At 46.1% G+C, this 18,186-nt stretch overlaps 1 protein-coding gene across 1 annotated transcript in view; it reads left to right on the forward strand.

The window, feature by feature from the left end:
- ZSWIM6 (zinc finger SWIM-type containing 6) overlaps window positions 1-18,186 on the forward strand; it is a 402,232-nt gene that overhangs the window by 293,628 nt on the left and 90,418 nt on the right. The window contains exons 8-9 of the mRNA XM_069627333.1: window positions 13,114-13,260; window positions 14,251-14,511. Of these exons, the coding sequence (XP_069483434.1) occupies window positions 13,114-13,260; window positions 14,251-14,511 (408 nt within the window). The remainder of the gene's footprint in view (window positions 1-13,113; window positions 13,261-14,250; window positions 14,512-18,186) is intronic.

Here is an 18,186-nt window from a genome sequence, read left to right on the forward strand (position 1 = left end):
GTCTTCCTTGAGGTGGTAAATGGGGATCCCCAAGGCCTCTTCCTTCTACCTACAGCCCCAACAATGTTGCTTTTCAGAGCATCTGATGTGAACAGATGCTCAGTTTTGGGCATATGACTTGTGAGCAGAGTTGCAGGCGCCCAAGAGTAGGGCATCTTGCAAGAAGAGAACCTTACCACAAGCATACAGTTGCCCAGGTCCTGATCATAGCTTAAACCGTGAAACTTATCTGCAGGACGGCAATAGAGGCACTGAATAACAAACTTTGATTGGAGGCTCCATGTTGGTCGGGCGCTACCCATTCAAGAGGCCATTCGTCATTCAGCGGGCAGGTGCCTTCAATGACTCAATCACATCCATTTAAATCGAAAGGGGTGGTATAAAGGAAGCACCAGACGGGAAGTTGCGGGAGGTTCAGGCAGACTGTGATCAGAAGGAAGGTCACCATGAAGGCATAGGGCAAGAAAATGAGGGGAGGAAAGAAGATAGGTTTCTGAGGGCAGGTCAGTGGTAAAGATCAGGGGAAGGAAAAGGAAAAAGAAAAGAGGAGAGAACTTTGGAGGGGCAAAGGAGGAACATTAAGGGAAACTCAAGTGAAGGGAGGAGAGGTTGGAGAAACACCTGAGCAAGGAACCAGGTAAATGTTGGAAGATTGGACAAAACAAACCTGAGGACTCGGTCCCTTGCCTCTTTGATCCAGAGAAATACCAAACTTAAGGCATTTGGAACTGCCAAGTGGCTGAGGTCATCTGGCACTTCCTAATGCTTTTCAGAGCCAGCCAGCCTTTCTGGAGAGAACAGTTACACTAGTTGCAAAGGAGTAAGGCAGCCAGGATAAGGTTGTTTATGGCATTGGTTGCTTGGGTCCAAGTGTTGTGGTTCTCAAGCCACAACAGCCTTGAGGGGAAACCCTGAGACCAAACGCTAGCCGATAGTGAGCTATCTGGACCTGATGGGAGTTGCAAGCCAACCAAGGAGTGCTAGAATATTGGCCAGCAGTCAAACTATTGCTGACCTGGCCCTCACGAGTGGTGGGGAGCCAGGCCCACTCTTAAGGTGATCCATTGTGTGAAAAATATGACCTCAGTTTGCCTTTTGCTGGCAGCTATGATTGCCTATCCACCCACAATTCACTGAAGAAATTGATGGTCATTGGATATTTTCAGGTTCAAGCTTTCAAGAGTGTTGAAGTGATCCAGATAATTCTGACATTTGATACAAGCACTGATTAAGAATAGGAGACTTGTGAATGTGGAATTTGAAGAATAAATCTCTCCATAACTTCTACGTAAGTAGGGCTCTAAAGGTTTATCTGGCAAGTACTAAGAGCTTATGTTCCCCTAAACAGTTTTGTCCCTTATCAAGGACATATTCATGTTCCATATCTAAAAGCTACAAGTAGATGCAGTCTAGAGTGCTTCACAGTCTGGAAAGTTCCTTTAAGGTCATTCATTCTCCTATCCTCTTCAGTAGTCCATCTGTGATACGTCTCTGAAGGATATTTTTAAGACAGCCATGTGGCAATTCAGCAGGTCTTTTGCACATGTTACCCCATGAACACCAGTTCCAATGCTGGTGCGCACTTGGCCAAGCTTTCCTAGGTCACATTTTACCTTATGTATTTTAATGCTATCCTTCCTGTATTTTATCAGTGTTTTTGTTGGGATGATTTGTCATCCCCAAATGGATGAAGGGGGGCAGGGCATGGACTTGGAGTAAGCATGTCACTCACTTCAGAAACGGATTTATTCCTAGTCCAAAGTCCCCTTTCCTCAGTCTTGGCCAGCCTTATCTCCAACAGGAGTTCAGATGTCTTCAATGTTAATATAATTTGAAGTTTGGGCCAAGGATCATATGTGGGTTATAAATGTGGTGCTTCTTTGCTGTGTTTAGAAGTATTGTCCCCTTTCTTTGGTCAACACACTATTGTGGAGTCCTATTTACTAAAGACTAAGGGTACCCTAGTTGCTACGTTGAATTGTCTTAGTCTCTCCTTCAGAAATCGTACTCCCTGGATCACCAAAATGATTGCCTTTCAGAGACGGTACGGTACCTTCTGCACTCAAGGATGCTTTGGTAACTCCTTTAATCAAGAAGAGCACCTTAGATCATACTATCACCAACGTGCCATTCCACCTGAAGATTGATTGGGTTGCCTATGTACAAATGCAAAGTTTTGTGGAGTGCGATTTGATTCTAGGCACCCATCAATCGTGCTTCAGGGCACAACATGGAACTGAGACGGCACTCCTCGATCTTAAATCTAACATCACTACTATTGTAGAAAAAGGCCATCCAGCATTGTTAAAGCTGTTGGACCTTTCTGCTGCATTTGACCTCATTGATCATAGCTTCCTTCAAGAAAAACTAGAAAACAAAATTGCTCACAGAAAGCATCCTCATGGATTTTTATCATTTTTGCGACCTAGAACATTGAGTTACTGCCAGGAAAGCCACTGCCTCCCCCATTTCCACCATGTGCAGAGTGCTGTGGGGATCTTGCCTTTCTCCCACCCTATTCAACATCAGGCCTGTACTTTATCTCCTTGACGGACTGGATGGCCAATATGTTAATTAAGCAGATGACCCCCCATTCCCCAATCTTGCTCTAATTGACTGGAACTTATATGGATGATGATACGACCCTGAATAACATCTACTCTGAAATCCAAACTTGGATGGCCTGCAATTCGATTGCACTTAAGACAGCTTCATTGTTGCATCTGGCCCCCACTTAAACTTTAAACCATGCACTCCCTTTTTCCATCGTGGGCAGTTGTATCCCTGTCAGTGAGACAGTTAAAACACTAGGTTTCATTTTTGGCTCTAAATTGTCTATGGAACATGTTTCGAGTATACGCTCTTCCTGTGGCTATGTCATCAAATTACACCCTAAGATTAGTGTTGGGTAAGAATTGAGGCCATCACACTGTGTGAAACTGCACAAATCTGCTTGGTATTAAGTAACCCATCTTTTGGTATAGGTCTGTACTACACAAGTTGGTTGTGTAACTGAGCAGCCAGGCGTATCTCAAGAGGGGTAACTTTGAGCTGTGGAGCTGTACAGATGAATCCATAGATACAAGTAGCCAAGTAATACACTCAAGGCTTCAGTTTTAAATATTTAATTAACATCAATTTTTAAATGAGCATTCTTTTAAAAGGCAATTTGTTGTAACAATGTAAATTTACCTTTAAATTACGTTTCCGAATCAAAACTAATTGGTGGATAATATGGATATGCTTCATACGCCATTCTTGCACCCTGAGGTGACTGCAATCACAAGGACAGTAATGGCATATATACATCACACTAGTTATACTTTGCAGATTCTCAGGTTGCAGAAAGGGAAAGTTGGGGAAGGAAAATGGTTAGACACTTTCTCAGTATATGTGAGGACAACTAAATCTTCCAACGAAATCTAGATAAGCCTTTCCCAGCACTAACAGTCTACAAGCTACTATCTGAGGGACAAACGGTATCAGTCAATGGACTAGAAGAGTCTTCAGGGAGCCAGGACAGCCAAAGTCATTTGGGACACAGTCAATGGCTCTGATGCACTTCTTAGATCAGTCTGGCACAAAGTTAGTCTTTAGAAGAATCACTTGTAGGGTCACAAGCTGTTAATCCTGTGAGAAGAGAGTTGAAATCAACTCTAAAAGGTAAACCAATGCAATTCCCAACTAAGAAAAGTGCAGCTAAAGGGCAATAAAGTATGTACCCCAAGCCTAAACAGTACCTCTGGTTTGAAGAAAAGTGGTCCAGCTGGATTCGGTCTTGCTACAGTGGTGCAGACCCTGGTTCTTGAACCTCAATCGTGGGTACAAGAAGGCTTTCTGGAGGGCTCCTGCGGTGGTACTTGGGAGGTCGTCGGCAGCTATTGGCGCTCTCCGGTTCTGCCGCGCTTAGCAAACAGCACCATTGTGGATCTTGGATACCGGTTGGACTCTTTGCTCCCTCGGTGCAGCACTCTTGTGAGGGGACTCTGGATCTGGAGGTCCTGCTTCGTGAGTCTCCTGGAGCTTCTAGCCAGATTCTTACCACGCAGACATGGCACTCGACTAAGGACACTTGACCGCTGGCATTGGGCTTCCGAAGCAACGCGGAGGCACAGCAAGTCGGGGATGGTGGTCCAGTGCAGTTCATCTCGGCGTTAGTTGGTCCTGCTAAATCAAAGGGAGAAGTGGTTCCGTCCGGAGCTTCTGTCGAGGTGAAAAAGGAGTTCAGCACAGCAGCAGGGCTTCATTGGGCAATTCAAAGGTCCAGGAGGCTGCTTCGTTCACGGTTTCTTCGTCGGTTGTTTCTCCCAGTGGCTGACTCTGCATGTAGTCCCAAAACCCTCTCCTTTTAAGCAGGTTTCTCCCATTCATGCACATCCTCAGCTGTCAATCGCCAACTGTCCAAAAAGGACAGCCAGATAATGAGGACTAGTTGCATTCAGGCATTCCTAGAGACAAAAAACTGGAGTTTTGGGACCCTCCCTCACATCCTGTCCTTCCAGACACACTGGAGCCAGGAGTGGGCTTCAGGGCTGAAACCCGCCAAAGACCAGACAAAGGGCTAAAATCTGTCAACTCAGAGTAAAACCCAAGAAAGACATCACAAACAGAAAATGAAGACTGACCATTTTGATGAAATGGTCAGCAATGGGTGGTGTACTACAGCTGAGGGTTCAGCCTGCAGTAGAAAAGCACAATGGTAGGAAAAATTAAACCACTGCCACCAGCCATTTAGAGTAGTGAGGGTAACATAACCATGTTACATCAGGGAGTAGGGTAAAGGGCTACTAGGTAACCCCCTAGCACTCCCCATAAGATGATGTATGCTGGACCTACACAGAGAAAAGTTAAGTAAAGTCAATTTCACTTTACTATTCTTGGGAACTGTAGTTCACACAAGAAAAGGTATTAAAACCTTATGCGAAATCTAAAGGGATTTCTGTGACACTGCACTGAAGGTGCTATGTGTCACCATACAAAAAAAGCAGATGCCTATGGAGTTTGTCAGACTCCAAAAACAGTGAAAACACAAAATCCATATCTGGTAAAAACACGAGTGAGAAAAAGATTCACTCGCTCCAGGGTTAAAATTAAAAACATCCCAAGTCCAGCAAAAGAGCTCGGGATCTCCAAGGTTGAAGTGAAGGGAATGAAATGAGAATTCATTTTGACCCTATCTTGACATGAAAAAACAGATCCTCGCTGGCCACTGCACTCGTCAACTCACATTTGGACTACTGCGATAGTTTACTTACTGGAACATCACAAGCCAATCTATGCCACCTCCAGACCACTGAGAATGGCGCAGTCAGAGCTATTTTTGGAATAACAAAATCTGACGGTGTCTCGGATTCTAGAAGGAGCCTCCGTTGGCTCCCGATCAAACAGAGAATCCGACATATGTTGACCCTTAGACACTGGAACTCATTGGACCCTCAGTATCTGATAAAGAGCCTGTGAAACAACCAACAAGAGTTTTGTGCTCTAATGACAACCACTCTTTGGTTCCACCTCGTTTTTGATTGATGAAATTTGGTGGCACTTGCTTTGACACATATCCCCCACAAGAATAGAATGTTCTTTCCTTGGCAACAAGGTCTTTCCTCTTTAGCTGTCTTTAAGAAAGCGATCAAAACTCTTCTTTTCAACTTGGCAGGCTAATTTTTGCCGAAAAATGTCTGATCCTTTGACTTCATCTGTGTAGTTCCAGCTCTCGTTTTGTTTTCTTTTGCATATGCGCTCTGAGGCCCACAGGCGAGTGGCGCGTTAAATTCAAATATGGCATCATGCAATGGTATTGAATTGGCATACTGAAATCTAGGAAAATGGGTAATAAAATGAGCTGAAAATTCCTATGTACTTCGGGAACCGGATTTAAATGCAGTGATGAGCATGTAGATGGCTTTTGCCCATTGTGTTCTGAATTTTTAACGAACTCGTAGAATACCGACAAATTCTCCAGCTCTTAAATCCATTTACTCCTACGTCCCGTCCCTGTTCCCCCATACTTATGGACATTCCTCCGTCCTGTGGGACGGGGCCGTAGCACTTTGTAAAAGCATAACAATTTTGCAAAAATGTTGTCCTGCCTCTCTTTTTACGCAGGGTACCGCACACGGCCGTAACCCTGCCCACCTTAACTCTGTTCAGCGCATCGCCCATCAGTCCTTTTCTCTGCTCGTTCGAGACTGGACGCACTTCCATCAGCGGAAGACTTTTTCTTCCAGTTTCCTCCTCTCTGGCTCTTGCTTAGTGATCGCGTGGTAGTCAGTCTGTCGTTTCAGCTAGACTTTCCAAATTCTTCTTCGGTCAGCGACGCTCCGCTAGGGCGGATCCCCATCCTCTTTGTTTAGAGTGTTTGGGTCCTGACCACTGGTGGGACTCGTACGTTTATTGCAATTCCCTTTCGGTCCGGGTGCTTCAACGTAGTTTAGAGCGGTGGGAGGTGGTGTTTCAGCGCACCCTATGCATTTGCAATCCTTCGATGAGAAGAAACGCCCGGTGAGTTCTTTACTTTTTAGGGTACCCCGGTCATGGGGGCTCCTTCCCGGTCTGATAGGAGCGTCAAAAGCTCTGTTACCAGGGCTTGCCCTGAGGTGCCGCCTAGGCCTAAAAAGTGTACCAGAGTTTTCTCTGAGGATCTCCGTAAGGGGCCTATCTACACCAGATTACATTCCGAGGCCCCTCATGTGGCGGCTGTTTGTGGGCCCAGTTCTACTGAAGCGTTGGGTACCAGAGCTTGCTCCTAGGCCTCCTTGATTGGAGCTTCCCATAGAAACACTGGGGTATGCCCCGAGGACTCGATTGAGGTTGTTGATACCGAACGGAGTTTGAGGCCCGACGTGAAGAGGCTTTTACCGGACTCTGGTCCGAGGTCCCTCGTTTAGAGGCGAAGGTGACCAACAGAGGCCTGTTTGTCTTGTCAGTGAGGTGTGTTCCTAATCGTTCCCGCTCTTGCGGTGACTCCAGATCTGTTGAGGGGGCAAGGAGTGAGGTTTTGAACCGTAATTCTGGGTAATGCTGAGGTCCTTCCTGTGAAGGCTAGTTTGGCTATTAGCATGTCACAGAAACATCCTAGGCCACACATTACCGGCTCGGCCGAGGTTCCTTGTGTTAAGGCTAAAATGAAGACCCCCCACACCCCCTTGCCCGCTGTGGGATCCCTGCTTCACTTCCTCACATGTTGCAGTCCTCAGTTGCTGACAAAATGGTGGCCGTTCCCGCCAAGACCACGGCAGCCATTTTGGATACATCCCTTATGACTATGCCGTCAGCCCTAGGTGTAGGGGGTGGTTCTGTGGGTGACATTGGTTTCCGTGTGCACATCCGTTTCATCCAGTTTATGACTGGAACGCTCGGATGCCCCTACCGCACAATCTCTCGCTGCCTACAGCATCGGCACCCTTGATTTATCTGGACCTGACTGTGGAAGGGCAGTCTTGGCAACCCTCTCCCTTGCGTCCCTGGAATTACTCCCCTCATGAGAGGCCGCCTCCGGTCGCGCCTAAATCGTTAGCAGAGGGTGCTTTTTTCAGCAAGTATCAAAAACGTATGCGTTCCGACCCCATGAAGGAGTACTTTTGAGGCTTGTTTAGGGAGATATGCCCGCCTGCGTCGTCGGTTCCAGTGGTTCCGCCGACACGGCCTTTGCCTGCCGGGCCTCCCCCGACTCTGCCACCCGTGCCTCTATTGTCCCCAGTGGACAAGGCCATTGTGGTGGACAAGGCCATTGTGGTGCCTGATGCGATTCAGGCTGATCCGTACCTGTCGGACGAAGCACAGGGCGATCAGGACAGCGAAGACCAGCCCCACTCTATCAGAGCCTTTCACGACCGGGTGCTAGACATGTGTCTGTTGGATGTTCCAGTACCTGAGACACCCGCCCCGCAGGAGGGCGTGATTTCGGGGGCGTTCACCTTGTCTCCTTCGGAGCGTTCACCTTGTCTCCTTCGGAGCGTAACGGCTTGTTCTTGCAGAAGGACGTTTTGGCCAAGGTCCGTAGAGTCTGGGAGAATCCACACACTGGACTGTTTGTCAACAAGAAAATTGACGCGCGCCCCAGGCTCCATTCTTCCGAAGAGGTGGCCTTAGTGTCATGTCCACCCCCCTCGTCCACAGTAGTGGCTACGGCCACTTTGCCAGCAAGGCCTGCGGCATCCTCTTCTACGACGACTACACAGGCTCTGGGCAAAGAGGATAAGCTTCTTGACTCCCTTGGGAGGAACATTTTCGCTAACTCAGCCCTGCAATTGCGTCAAGCCAATGCAGAGCTGGTGTTAGCAGGGGCGAATATGAAAATGTGGAAAGGTCTGTTGGAGTTGGAGGCATTTATTCCTGCTGAAAAGCTTGAGAATTTCAAGGCTGGATTGTCAGATGCCAGTGTCCTGGCACAGAATCTGCTGGAGGCTGCGGCGCATCATGGCGACACTCGGCCAGGGGCCTTATGCTTGGCGTGGATCCCTCGCGTCAGCCTTGGCTGCACGCCACCAAGTTCTCTAAGGAGGTGCAGGTTAAGGTTTTGGACCTGCCCTTTGATGGCAAGGAGCTCTTTCATTCTTCAACAGACGTTGAGCTGACCAAAGCGAAGGACAGCACTCAGACCGCCAAGTCCTTGTCTGTCCTTGTAAAACCACTTTTAGTACACCGAGATAGTTGTTGCAGCCTCAGCCTTCCTCTGGTTTCGGGGGTTTTCTGGATCGAAAATCCTGCAGGGTTGACACCCGTTTGGGAAATTCCCGCCAAAGGCAGCAACGGAGTTGGTTTTTCTCACGCTTCTCAGCTTCCTCCTCAGGCTTCCTCCTTCCTGCCACCGAGAAACCAGCAAAATTAGGGTTTTCTGTGCTTGCACGAGGCCCCGGTGAGAGGATGCATGGAGTCTCATTGGGAGGTGTGGCAGACTATCACCGAGGACCGGTGGTTCTCGTCAGTCGCTCGGGCGGGCTTCCGCTTACCCCTTCCCCACCCATCAGTCCTCCCTTCCAGCAATCTGGATTGCCCTCCCTCAGAGCTGAGATTCTGAAATTACTGGATCTCAGAGCTGTGAAACCTGTTCCCCTTCGGGAGCGAGGGGAGGGCTTCTACTCCTGGCTGTTTACGGTGCCCAAATCCACTTGGGCTGGCCTGCGCACCGTCCTAGACCTTTCCCAAGTCAATCTTTATTTTTCTACCCCAAGAGAAATTCAAGATGACGCCTGGTCAGATGAAGTCCTCTTTACAGAAGGGTGATTGGCTCAGTGTGGTGGACCGTCAGGATGCGTATATGCATATCCTGATCTGGAATGGAATCCACACCGGAGATACCTACGGTTTTCTGTGGGGGAGAAGCACTTTCAGTTCCGAGTGCTCCCTTTTGGCCTCAGCTCGGCACCGCTTGTCTTTACGAAGATGATGCCGGTTATCGCAGCTTATCTTCGGCTTCAGGGTATCATGTGTATCTGTATTTTGGCTGTTGTGCAGTCCTTGCCAGCTGAAAGCCTCTAACAATCTTCAGTCTCTCCTCCAGCTCCTGTTCCACCTTGGGCTGTCGGTGAACTGGTGGAATTCTTTCATGACGGTCTCTCGACTTAACTTTCCTGGGTTTTCATTGGAACACGATCGACTGCAGAGTTTACCTGACCGGGGACAGAATGACGGATCTGTTGGCCATGTGTCGGATGTTTGCGCAGTCGGAGAGCATGTCAGCCTGGTGGTTCCAGAGGCTTCTGGGTCTCATGGCCTCATGCGTATTGGCTCTTCCTCTGCTCAAGATGAGGCGGACGCAAATGGCTCTTTGAAATTGTTGGCGTCAGGCTGTGGATCTGGACTCCAAGAATATATTGATTCCGGCTTTCATGAGTGGACCTGGTGTGGTGGTAGTCTCTCAGCAACCTGTCGGTGGGTGTGGGTTTTCAAGACCCTGCTCCGATGGTGACTATCACAACGTACTCCTCTCTTTTGGGGTGGGGTGCCACGTTGGATCTTCTTCAGGTCTCCGACCTCTGGTCGCCCCATGACCAGTTATGTCACATAAATCATCCAGAGCTTCTGGCGATTTTTCCTGGCGCTCAAGGGGTTCAGGCTGGTCATTGCCAACAAAGTGGTTTGTGTCTGCACGGAAAATGTGGCGTCAATGTTTTACATCAACAAGCAGGGGAGCACCAAGTCTCCTCTTGTGGATCTGGCCATTCGGATTTGGGAATGGGCGGTTCAGCATGGCGTCTGGCTGGTAGTAGTACACATCCCGGGCCAGCTGAATGTCTCGGCAGATGCCCTCAGTCGACGAAAAATGGTCAGCTACGAGTGGGAATTGAAAGCAGAGGTCCTCTCTGATATTCCTGTGTGGGGGCACTCCGGAAGTGGACCTCTTTGCAACATCTGCAAACAAACTTCCTCTGTGTGCCTCCAGAAATGGGCTTGGAGCCTCCTCTCTTGGGGATGCTCTCGAGATTCCTTTGCACAACATGAGGGCCTATGCTTTCCCGCCTCTGCCTCTGATTCATCGGACGATTTGCAAGCTGAGTAATATGGTGAACTGTTCTCTTCTGCTCATAGCTCAGTGGTGGTCGGCCAGGTTCTGGTTTTCAGAGCTTCAACATCTGTCAGTGTGTGCACCGATCAGGCTCCCGTTGGTTCCCGATCTGCTTCACCAGAGGGATCGGCAGCTGTGGCACCCCTCCCCATAATCGTTCAGCTTGGCGGCATGGTGCCGGAGTTCAGATCTTTAGAGCATCTCAATCTGTCAGCTGACAACATGCGCATTATCCAGGAAGCCCTCGACAATGTCTCGGTACAGAAGCAAATGGCTTTGGTTCTGTCACTGGTGCTTAGCCAAACAGCTGGATCCCAGGGTGGCTACGATTGACACTGTGCTGTCTTTCGTTTTTCACCTAGCAGAGTCAGGCAGAACTTATCTTTCGGTTGTTGCCGACTATCTATCAACAGACCAGTGCTCTTATGCACTGTCAATTGCAGGGGTTAAGAGACACTTTGCGGGTCTAACACGAATGTGGTCCTTACGGCATTGTGCCATAAGCCGTTTGAACCAATGGCCATGGTAGATCTTAAGCACCTTTTGTGGAAGGTGTATTTTGGTCGCAGTTACCTCGGCAAGGCGTGTGAGTGAGCTCCAAGCTGTCGGTGGAGCATCCCTTTTTGGTTTTCCGCAAGGATAAGGTGGTCCTAAGGACAAATCCTTCTTTCCTACTGAAGGTGGTTTCTGATTTCCATCTGAATTGTAATCTCCCTTCCTGTCTTCTTTCCAAACCCAGCTTCAGAAGCGGAGAGGGTTTTTCATTGCTTGGAAGCTAGAAGAGCTCTTAAGTTCTATCTGGACAGAACATCTGAATTTAGGACTTCCTCTCAACTATTGGTGACCTTTGGTAATCCACAAGGTAAACGGACCTCTAAAGCGACTATCTCCAGATGGATCGCTGCTTGTATTACGGAGTCTTACACTGTTCAGGGTCTCCAGCCTCCTAAAGGGTAATGCACACCTGGTACGGGGCAAGACAGCTGCGGTGGCCTTTCACAAATATGTCCCCTGGGAGACCATCGCAAAAGCGGTTACTTGGGCCTCCCCATCGGCTTTTTGTAAACACTACTGTTTGGACCTGACCTCCAGATCTGATGCTCAGTTTGGTCAGGCTGTGCTGAAGAACCTTTTTCAGTGGGGGGGGGGGGGGGGTTTCCATCCACCCGTAGTTCCTGTGAGGAGTGCTTGGGAATCTCCCATAAGTATGGAGGAAAGGGTATGGGACGTAGGAGTATAATAAGGTTACTCACTGTAGTGACCACCTTACTCCTAGTCCATAGTCTCCTTTCCTCCATACGCCCGCCAGCCGTCTCCTCTAATAAGGTTCCTCTATTATTGCTTAAAGGTCTCTGACCTGGCGATAGAAAAGGACTGATGGGCGATGCGCTGGGCAGAACTAAGGTGGGCGGTGTTACGGCCGCGTGCGGCACCCTGTGTAAAAAGAGGAAGGACAACATTTTTGCAAAATGTTGATGCTTTTACAAAGTGCTCCAATCCCGTCCCACAGGATGGAGGAATGTCCAGAAGTATGGGGGTAAGGGGACTATGGACGAGGAGTAAGGTGGTCACTACGGTGAGTAACCTTATTAATGTTTCATTCAAGAATTTACTTGGAGTGGGAGGAGGGGTTGTGTGAGGAGACTGAATTAATGGAGAGGACAAACTAAAAACGTTGATTTGAGAAGAGCACATTCTCGAAAAACTGGGTCTGCTGCCCCGTCACCTACTTTGAGTAATAGATTTGAGTTTTATTTTGATACTGAGAATTTGTATTGGTGCACCAAGGAATGGGGCATTTGTTTCTTTACCGGCACGTAGACCTATGGCAAGGAGGTAAGTCCCTCATAGCTCTCTAATAAATCTATAGGTATTGAGTAGACACATGTGCACTGTTTTGGTTTCTAAACTATTGCATTGGTTGTATGCATTTCAGACATTTGCCAATTATTCCTTAACAGTATTTAAGATGTCACTGCCTGGTATGGAACCTTCATGTGATGTTGATAAATGGCACTTGTTTCTGTACCAGTGTAAAATTGCAGAAATGATCAATGCAAGAATTGTATTGATGGATTTGTTTCTGGTTTGGGCTTCTATAATCCATAGTGTAACTAGAAATTTCAAATAACCACACAGTACTCTAGACAACAGTGCAAACTTTACATATGCATTTCTTTATATTGTCTTTGGAAAGATGACCTGTTTAGAATGTATAGCTCAAATATTTAGTTCTGCCTTCAGCTCCTATTTTATTTATGCAGGTTGAATGCATATATTTCATTTTCTCTAGGCTCTACTTCTAAAACGTGTCTTGAATTGCTACGGCTTTTTGCAGCTAGCCATCCTTTCAGATATATTACATGCCGCTGTATGTGAAGTGTCTTAAATGGAGAGCCAAAACCTTGATCGGTTAAACGTGCATCTTCGTAGCACTTTAAAAGCCAATTGTGGAGGTTATGGGCGGATTAGCAATGAGGGAACAATGCTAGTCTGATTTGCATTTGAAAATGATCTACGTGTTTTTTTGTGCTACAGGATGCATGTATTTTCTTAAGAGCAGCAATTTTAAACATTCGTCTGTTTTCTCTTGTCCTACATTCTAGAGCTGCTTCATAAAGGTATAACCTCAATAACCAATCTTGAAGGTTGGGTTGGCCATCCGTTGGATCCCATTGGCACTCTGTTCAGTAGCCTAATGGAAGCTTGCAGGGTGGATGAGGATAGCTTTCATGGATTCCCTGATTTCACAGGTAAAATGGAATACCTTTGATATAACTGAACAATTGTCCATTTTCTTGTGCACATCTGTGAAATGTTTGTTTAGGTAGTGGTCTACTGCCATTGCTGCTTTTGTCTACTTTGCCCTAAACTGTGTGGTGTTTATTTTTCTTCCATCCGATACCACGTGATAATCTGGTCCTAATTTCACCATTTAATTTGTACATTCACAGCTGCCAAAATGAAATGCATTTCAAATGGTCTTTCTAAATTACCAGTGTAAGAAGTCATTAAGAATCCGGCGTGGCAACTACATTACCAGTATAAACTGCATCCGATAGGCTGTCTAGTTGGCACTAAAGGGGTCACAGAGTCCGTGGTCAAAGCCACTGAAAATACTCAAATGACCACATGTGTTAAATTGGTAATGTGTATTAAGATTTAATGCACGTGCAGAGGATTCCAACATGCCTTTTATTTCGTGAGTTTGTCTTCTATTTCTGACCAACCCAATGACTTTACCCTCCTTTCCCTCTGTGGCCTTTCCCCAGTATTCGTAAACATAAATTGGTCATCGCTAGATGAGAATAAGCTGTCGCTAGCTCAGCATAAAGACTACAATCTGTCTTTGTTTCCAAGAAATTACTGCGAACATAGCTTGTAATGAATGATTGATGGCATTTCTGCTGTAGCTGTTATATTTCTGGTAGGGATGAAGGGGATTAAATTACTGGGCTTTCTGCTGTGGCCAAGAAGCTGTATTGCCCATATGCTACCTATTCCCCCCACGAAATTGAATTCTTTATCATAACTACATGAAGAGGAAGAAAATGCAGGCAGCCGGTTGCATCCAAATCATTAAACCATGTATAGCTTCCTTCTCTGAATTTCTAGTTTATAGTTTTAAAGGGAAACGACACACCCCTACATTGTTTTGACTAGAGCACTTGTAACGGCCTGATTATTGAAAAGTGTAAAAAAAAGAAACGAAATGTTTGAATAACCTATTGTAAACTTTGCAGAGCATCTGGGGCAGTGCAAATCTCTGGAATACCTGCACCTCCCTGCACATAAGTTCTTGGAAGAAGGGGAGTCTTATTTGTCGTTGGCAGTGGAGGTGGCACTGATTGGCCTGGGCCAGCAGCGGGTCATGCCAGACGGACTTTATGCACAGGAGAAGGTGTGTCGGAATGAGGAGCAGCTAATTTCGAAGCTTCAGGAAATCGAGTTGGACGACACACTGGTGAAGATTTTCAGAAAGCAAGCAGTCTTCCTCTTAGAAGGTAATGTGAGCGCTGCACATTTCGGTCGCTTTTAAACCACCACATCCATCTCGTTTGGAACGCTCCCTTGCAGCCCACGTGGCTTCATGTCACTGGAACGCCATGATTCTAGTCACAATGCTTTTGTTTTGGAACTCCGTTGATATGTGGCCATATTAATTCAGTTGAAATAAAGACTACAACTCCAGACTGTCTGATAACCTAAAGCACAGGACTGGCAACATGATGGGCCTTTGATCAGATCATTTGGTGACGCCATTCTTCTGGTACTGAATGAATCTTGAAATTCTTGTTTAATGTTTTATATTTTAAAATGTAAATCAGCATTTTGCCCCTAGCTATAGTTACAGCTTGGTGGAAAAATTATGAGCTAGATTTCTTCCCATTTTGCCAGGGCACGGTAGAGACTTTACAAAATGTGTTGTTATGGTGCCCGATGTACAGTGATATTCGCAGGAGAAATAAAAATTGTTTGAAAAATTGAGGCATTCGCCACATAGTTTCTTCTGAACTATGCAAGTAAGAAATTTCAATTGTTATTTTCGCTGTATCAACCTATATTGAGAAGGCATAGTGGAGGAGGTAGAGATGCTTAAGCAACGCCTTTTAGCTGGTGTAAGACTTTCTGAATTTTTATTGGATTGAAACTTCTTGAACTTTAGACATGCGCTTTTTTTTAGACCTATTTTTAATGAATACTAGGAGATGCAGATTTTAACTTTTTCAATATCTTTTAACCTGATGTATTGTTCTTTGTGTATGTTTACTTGATGCACTGTGCTTTTATGGTCTAGCACCGAAGTAAAGTTACGATGATAGATTTGAATCCATGTGTTTTTCAAACGAATGAATGTGTGAAACGCCTAGCACTTGTAGTTATTTGAAAAACGGGGATGTCAATTTCTATCAGAAATGGCTTACAATAACACATTTATGGATGGAGGCATCAACACAAATGGTTCCTTTACAATAGCACAAAGAGAACACGTGGTGAGATAGTTTAATGGTGTAAAAAGTGGCACAAAACAAACGGTGAAAAAATATGTATAAGAAAACTGGTGACTTTGAAAGTTAATGTTAGCTTAAGGGGCAAGTGCTTTAAAGGGAGACAGTTGGGCTTGCCTTGATTGTTGTGGGCAGCGAGTCCCAGTGGAGAGGGGCGAGTAGGGAGAAAGAGCTGAACTGACGGGAGGTACAGGGAGGGTATGGCAAGGTGAGGTTGAGTGCAGAGAAGGATCGGAGGGAAGATGAGTAAGATTAATCAGAGACAATCGGACAGGTACTGAAGAGCAAGACCATTGATAGCTTTGTAGACTGTTGGGGAGAATGTTCCGTTTCTGTGCTAATTCCCTTTAACCTGAGACCCCTAGCACTTCTGCTGAACTCTAGACCTTTTTGATTTTAATCAACTGAGTAAGTGGGCATTTTTGTTTTTTTTTTTTACCACTCCCTTTTCTAACTTCGAATTTTAATTATTACTGTTTAATGGAGTCTGGTAAACTCCATAGGCATCTGCTTTTGCATAGTGACCCACAGCACCCTCTGTGCAGTGCCACTGAGAAGTACCTTGGACTACCCTTAAAGTTAATTTTCTTGTGGGAACTACAGTTCCCAACAATAGTGAGCACTTCTATCCATCTTACGTTCTCTTTTTGTGGGTCTTGCACACACCACCCTATGTGGAGTGCTCGGGGGGTTACATATAGGAACTCATTATCCCACTTCTCATTTAACATTTTGTTACACTGACTGACTTAAATGGCTGGTGGCAAGGTTTACTTTTTGCTACCTTTTTGTGCAGTGTACTAGCAGGCTGATTTTTCAGGTGATAATTTTTCCAAAATGGTCCGATCTTTTTTCGTCATTTTCCGTTCCTTCTTTTTACTTGATGGTTTAGACTACGTTTGAGTCCTTTGTGTGTGTTGCCTTTGGTGGGTTTCAGCCTTGAAGCCCGCCCAGGCTCACGTGTGTCTGGGAAGGCAGGAGAAGCTTCACTCTCCTTTGGCCGAAACAAGTTGTAAGTGGGCGCATGGCTGGCCTGGAGGACAGCCAACCCCCAGGTGATTGACAGCTGTATGCCTGTGAATGAATGAAATCCGGCATAAAAGGCGAGGATTTTGGGACTACAGTTGACCACTGGAACAAGACATCTGACGAAGAGGATGAGCAGAGATGCCAGCAGCACCTTCAAGGCCCGCAAAAGCACCGGTGAAGCCTTGCAGCTGTGCAACCCCATTTTCACATTGACAGAGGATCCGCCAAGGATGACTTCCTTGCTTAGGCTGGTGGGACCAACTAGCCCTGAGACATGCTTCATTTTGGCTCAACCCCCGACTTGCTGGACTATTATAGAGTGCATAGTCTTCCAAAGAACGAATCCGGCTGTAACTTTGCAGGCATCCGTGGGGTCCTACAGAAGCAAGAATTCTTCGTCAAAAGTCCCCCTCACCAGAGCTCAGGACTGAGTGACTGAGGAAAATCCAACCAGGGATATTCGGTCCTCCTTTGCACCGAGAAAGTTGCCAAAACCACAAAGAGCTGCTGAAGTGAGTGGAATCCATTGCTGCCGAGTCCCTCTCCAGAGTGATGCCGCAGAAGCCTGCCAAAGGCCCCCCTTTCATCACCACGACCAAGGAGCAGGAATCTGGGTCTGCATTAGGAAGGAAATCAGCTGTAAAATCTTAATCAAAGGTACTGTGGGGGTTGGGGTGTAACTACCGTGTTTCTTTTTTTTTTTTTTTTTTGGTGCTTACTTGCTTGGGAAGCGCTGTTTTCACCAGTCTAGAGTTTACCTCAACTCACTAGTGCAGGCATTGCAGCTTGTGTACCATCAGCTAGGCTCCTCTTGAGCTGCTGGAATTCTTCAAGAACTACTGACTGAATAACTATCTCTGAAGAACTGCAACCGAACAAGAACTATCCACTTGACTTTGGGTATCCTGGTTTTCTAAAGGCTACTCTTCTCAACCTTATTTGCTTTGGCATTGCTGGTTTCCCCCATAGGTTTTAAATTGTATAACACTTTTTTCTGCTGGGAAACTGACTATCTACACCCCTCTGGGGGTAGCGTAGTAGACAGAGCAGCCAGGCTTATATTAGGAGGGAGAGGGTTGTAGGCCAGTACAAATAATCTAGTGGACACAAATTAATCATTTGAAACACTGACAACCAGAGGTATTCTAACAGATTAAGGTTTATTTTTAAATACAATTAGTCCAAGTTAAGTCTTGGGGTAAATATTGGTCAATGTCATAAACACATTATACAAAAGAAACGCAACACAATGCTTGAAGGTACACCAACCAAAGCATATTGCCTTATTTGGAACACCTAACTTTAGCTCTAGGAAAATCAAACCTTTTTAAACAGATTCAGTATTCAGTATAGGACACACCTATTCCTGGGGAGTAAAACCAATGGTTACTTTCAGATTACATTCAGTAATATCAGGGTAGTGGACCTGAACAGTTGTACCGTGATGCTCAGCAAGAAATAACATAATCGGTTAACTGGACAATCTAGTTTTACTGTACCTTGAATAAATGTTCCACTATTCAAAAAAAAATGTATAACTACTTTTGTGATAACAGAGTTATGCTAGGTGAGTAAAACCTAAGGATGATTCAATTGCAGGTTCTTTTGAGATCTGTGAAATGGATTGAGATGAGCAGTAAC

This window comes from Ambystoma mexicanum, chromosome 6p, assembly GCF_040938575.1.
Source record: "Ambystoma mexicanum isolate Mex_15411 chromosome 6p, UKY_AmexF1_1, whole genome shotgun sequence".
NCBI lineage: Eukaryota > Metazoa > Chordata > Amphibia > Caudata > Ambystomatidae > Ambystoma > Ambystoma mexicanum.